Raw genomic sequence first — 4,876 nt, forward strand, 5'->3', positions numbered from 1 at the left:
TCGGGCCTCTCTTCGTCGAAGAGTCTCTTAATTTTCAGATCTCCGGAGCCAGCTGTAGGAAGATCAGGTGTGTGTCTGGGAGTCCCGGAGGGGTGGATAGATCTTGGGTGGGTGCAGTTGGGGACAGAATCCTCATTCCCCCAGAAAGGCCACGGCCATCCCCCTGCCTTGTCACCTCTGTCTTCCTAAATCCGTTCTTTCTCCCTTGTTTTTCTCCCCAGCCCCTCCCGCAGATTGCTCATGGAGGAGCCAAGGCCTTCGAAGCGACTTCGCTCCACGGCCCCTAATCAAGGTACATCAAACGCCTGCCACTCTCTTTTTAATTTCGCTTGTTCCCCAATTCTTCCCCAATTGTTTGAATTCAAACTCAATCAAGCATTCTCTGTTTCACCTTCTCATAGCCTGCCTCAACCTGGGCTGCTTGTTGTAAGTCAGCTCCCAGGTTCCACATCATCTGGGAAATTCCTTTCCCTCTTTCCAACTGTAATCCCATTTCCCAAATCTGAGATTTGCTGTTGTTGTCGCTGTTTTGTTCTGTTTAGTTTGTATTACTGTTTCTCCGTAGCAGAGCGAGTCCTCACGCTACATCTTGATCTATAATAAACCAGTACTTCCACCTTGTTCTTTCCCGGAGGAGTTGGAATTTTACGGCTGTTGCCACATTGTTCTCCAAAACATTTCCCTTCATACACTGAGTGTCCTAAATCTTTTAATCTTGTCTAGTTTGACAGACGCATAACAACAAAGCATCCACTGAAAGGAAATTCTTTAACATCTTGCTTGTCTGAAACATCTTCCTTCTACCCTCCCAGATTCTTTAGTGTAACTTTGGTTGGACACGAAATTTTAGGTGGGAAATTCATTTCCCTTGAAATTTCGAAGACATTTTCTCTTACGTTCTAGACTCAACTGCTGCTTTTGAGATGTCTGATTTGTGAGACATGTGGAATCCTAGCCCTTTCCATGTGACTTTTCCTTTCTCTGTCTCCCTCTCTCTAGAATCTTTTAGAATCTTCTCTTTTCCCTCAGCACTCTGAAATTTTATGGTGAAATGTCTCAGTGACAACATACCTCTAATTCTCTTATATCTCATCCTTCTTTCCGTCACTTTAGATTTTTGCTTTGTTCTGTGGGAGATCTTCTCAACTTCCTTCTCCAATTTCCATGGAGAGTTTTGTTTCTTCTCTCACAATTTTAACTTCCAAAATCCCTCTTTTCTCTGAGTATTTATTTTTAAAAGTATCCTATAACTGCTTGATGGGTAAAATTCCTTCTATCTCTCTCTGCTCACGCTCTGCTTCTCTTTTAGCCTCAGGTGGGCCTCCTCCAGAGCCAGGCTGCTGTGTTGCGGACCCTGAAGACTCCGTGGAAGCAGATGGGCCCGCACAGCCAGCCCAACCCGCAAAACCCGTCGCTTACGTGACACCCTTCAGATGGCAGACCCCGGCTCGCACAGAGTCACCCCGTCCTGCAGAGAGAGGCCGGCGCCGGGGAGGAAGCCGGCGGCCAGGGCGAGGCCGTGGCAGAAGGGCTGGGCCCCGCGGGGACGCTGGCCAGAGACAGGGGGCAGAACGCTTGACGGGACCGGACGTGCACATCCAACTGGACCACCATGGAGAGCCAGGCCACCAGGGGGAACCGGAAATCACGGAGACCGCAGCCTTCTCTCTTTCTGAAACTGGTCCTCTGCCTGGAACTGTGCAGGGAGGCCCTGGCCCCGACGTGGCGCAACCTGAGCTGGGGTTTCAGGAGCCGCCCACTGCTCCTGGGCCTCAGGCTGTTGCCTGGCAACCCGTGTTGACCCTCTATCCCTGCATCGGGTTTAGGGCTCTGGGTGACTCAGCTGTTTTACAAGTCATTCAAACCCCCCACGGCACCTATGTGCAAGGGGTCCCAGTGTTCCTCACCCACATTGCATATTGACCACTGTCTGCCACCCACGTTGTTCCCAGCCTCCCTTTCTTCCACCTGGACGTTCCCCCCAGCCCCAGTTCTGCTCCACTCCTCCCCCGACTGGACCTGAAGCCTGAGCTTCCCCTGAACTTAGAGTACACAACTTACAATATGCAAGCTGCTAAACCCCCTTTCTGTACAAGGCGATTGGAATGGAGCTGTCATGTACAGTGAAAGTACACGTCACGTTTTTCAGCCAAGAAAAAGCCAACCCAGACAACCTGGAAGAAGTGGGATGCAGCAACGATCAGGAAGCATGGAAATTAGGAAACTGTATTCTTAAGTCCAGAGAAGTACGATTCTGGAAAAAGGATTGATGACCTAGAATGAAAACTCCAGAAGACACTCATATAGACATGTGCGGCATGCGAAAATTCAGAAGGAGCTAGAAGTTACTAAAGTTCTTGTCTAGTGCCTGGAGACGATAGAGTGGCTGAATATAAGAGCAATAAAACTCTAGACTGACACATTTTTAAGTCTCAATGTAGGTACCCTTTGGGAACCACTAAGTGAATTGGAATAGAAGGTAAAATTTCAAACCGATTGAGGACAAAGGGGATCAAAGGACATTTGATGAATCAGACAAAAGGTGTTGGGGTGGGTGGGGGGGTTAACGGAAACAAGGAGAGTGCGTGACTCACTGGAACCGCTAAATGAGGAATCAGTAATTTGACGGCAGTGTCCTTGGCTTCCTCCTGGCTTTAATGGGAATATTTTAAATGTTTCACCATTAACCAAGTCGTTTGCTGTAACTTTCTCATAGATGTTTAAGTTGAGTTAGTTCCCATCTTTTCAGAGTTTGATAAATGTTGCGTTACGAACTGTTGTATTTTGTATTATATTAAGTGGGCTCTTATTGGCTGGTTTTCACTCCTTTGTAAACGTCCAAATAAAATACAGACAACTTTTTACATCAAAGATTTTTCTCTCGTGTTTTCAATCCTTCTAAATAAACCTTTCTCTTCAGACTTATTTTATAGAACAGCTCTTTTACTAAAATTTCACAAATCGCAAATATAAAATGTGTTTACTAAAAGCAGAAAGGAAGGTAGAGAAAGGTCTCCAGTCTCTGTTCTCCATTCACATCGCATCTTTCCCCATAGTCACACAAGTCTACACCAACAAACGCATACATTAAGAGCATCGTTTGTGGCTCGCTTTCACAAACACCTGGCGTGCCATGTGCCGGGGTCCCGCTGAAGTGACTATAAGGTCCAGGCAGGCAACACAGGTGTGGTCAGGACCAGAGCCTCTGTGGGGTCCGTGCGTCTCCAAACTAGGAACAGGTGACTTCGTATTGAAGCATGGCATGGATCACAATGAGCACTGTGCAGTGGGAGCTGCTTCTTGGCTTGCCATTGGGGTCTGTCGTCCATAAGCCAGAAAGCCCCCTTGCAGTCATCCTACACACATGTGCCACTATCTCCTTGCTGTACATCTGTCTGGAAAGATGCACAGGTTTTACATTACGCGGGGGAGGGTCTGCTGATACGCTACTTCCAGGATATTTCTACCACCAGAATGCTTCATTAAACGTTTGTACGTGGAGTAAGACAGGGTCTCATTCAGTCATCCAGGCTGGAGTGCAGTGGTGCAATCACAGCTCACTGCAGCCTGCACCTCCTCAGCTCAGGTGACCCTCCAACATCAGGTTGCCAAGTAGCTCAGACTGCAGGCAGGCACCGAGACCCCTTGGTAATTCCTCCTGGTTTGTTGATTCATTCGTGTATTTATTCATTTTGAAACAGAGTCTCACTCTTTCACCCAGGCTGGAGCGCGGTGGCTTCGGCTCACTGAGAACTCCATTCCCGGGAGTGAAGCGATTCTCATGTCTCGCCCTAATAAAAAGGGAAAAATTAGCCAGGCATGGTGGTGGGCCGCTGTAGTCCCAGCTGCTCAGGAGGCTGAGGCGGGAGAATCCTTTGAACCCAGGAGGCGGAGGTTGCAGTGAGCCCAGATTGAGCCATTGCAGTGATCCGAGATCATGCTATTGCCCTCCAGCCTGGGTGACAAGAGCAAAACTTTGTCTCATAATGGAAAAAAGAGAGAGAAAAGTCATCCCAGTAAGAAAGATCAAAGTTTGGAAGAGAAACTTCACAGAAGAATCTATGGGTTTGGTCAGTGAGCACACGCAATCCCAATAAGGATGAGAATACGCAAATAAGCGTGGAGCATCCTGTGGTGCCAGGGAGAAAGGAGCCGCCCAAAACCAAACAAAACCAAAAGCCACAGCGATGGGAGGTTGACAAAGGGACATGGAAGCCAACTAAAGGAGCTCCCGGTGGCCAAAGCTGGAAACATTGTGTAACAAAGTAATTAACTAAATAATTACTAATTAAATAGTTAAGTAAAATATTTGACAAAATAATCAGTTCAATTATTGAATAATTCATCCCCTGAAGTATTGGAGTGTAAACCAAAGTATACAATAGGTGTCCATAAGTCCATACTGATATAAATAAGTGATTAAATAAACAAACATGTGGGGAGAATGGGAAAATCCTCCACACAGGAGAACTCCGCAGAGTTTAGGTAGCTATTCCCCTGCAAGGAGATAAAGCATAACTTCCCTTTTATTTAAGTATAGGCTACAGGTAGCGACTTCCAAACAGTACAGTAGAGAAAGAGGTGGGAAAATCACTTTATGGTGGAGAAACGTAATCAACACTGCCCCAGCCAGGTGACCAGGACTAATAGCAGCAGTGATAAGCCGGCTTGATGGTGTGTACTCTAGACAGGATGGGATGGGAGTGGCACTTTCCCGCTGCAATCTTCCGTATAAAAACGTATAATTCCAGTCAGATCATAAGGAATACATCACACGAACTTCAGGAGAGGACATCCCACAATACATCTGATCAGTATGCAAAGTGTCAAGGTCATCAAAAACAAGGCAAGTGTGAGAAACCGTCGCAGCCAAGGG

At 47.0% G+C, this 4,876-nt stretch overlaps 1 protein-coding gene across 1 annotated transcript; it reads left to right on the forward strand.

Moving 5' to 3' along the window:
• Positions 1–240: 240 nt before the first annotated feature.
• On the forward strand, positions 241–1,923 carry LOC129526352 (proline-rich protein 20E-like). The gene is made up of 2 exons (XM_055360305.2): positions 241–292; positions 1,310–1,923. The coding sequence occupies exons 1-2, from the start codon at positions 241–243 to the stop codon at positions 1,921–1,923; spliced, it is 666 nt and encodes a 221-aa protein (XP_055216280.1).
• Positions 1,924–4,876: the final 2,953 nt, after the last annotated feature.

Source organism: Gorilla gorilla, chromosome 14, assembly GCF_029281585.2.
Source record: "Gorilla gorilla gorilla isolate KB3781 chromosome 14, NHGRI_mGorGor1-v2.1_pri, whole genome shotgun sequence".
In the NCBI taxonomy this organism is placed as follows: Eukaryota; Metazoa; Chordata; class Mammalia; order Primates; family Hominidae; genus Gorilla; species Gorilla gorilla.

Excerpts from the sequence above, each read along its gene's own strand:
- LOC129526352 (XM_055360305.2), top strand. The coding sequence starts at position 241 with ATGGAGGAGCCAAGGCCTTCGAAGCGACTTCGCTCCACGGCCCCTAAT. Across the intron at positions 293-1,309 it reads CTCCACGGCCCCTAATCAAG|CCTCAGGTGGGCCTCCTCCA; the intron begins GTACATCAAACG and ends CTTCTCTTTTAG.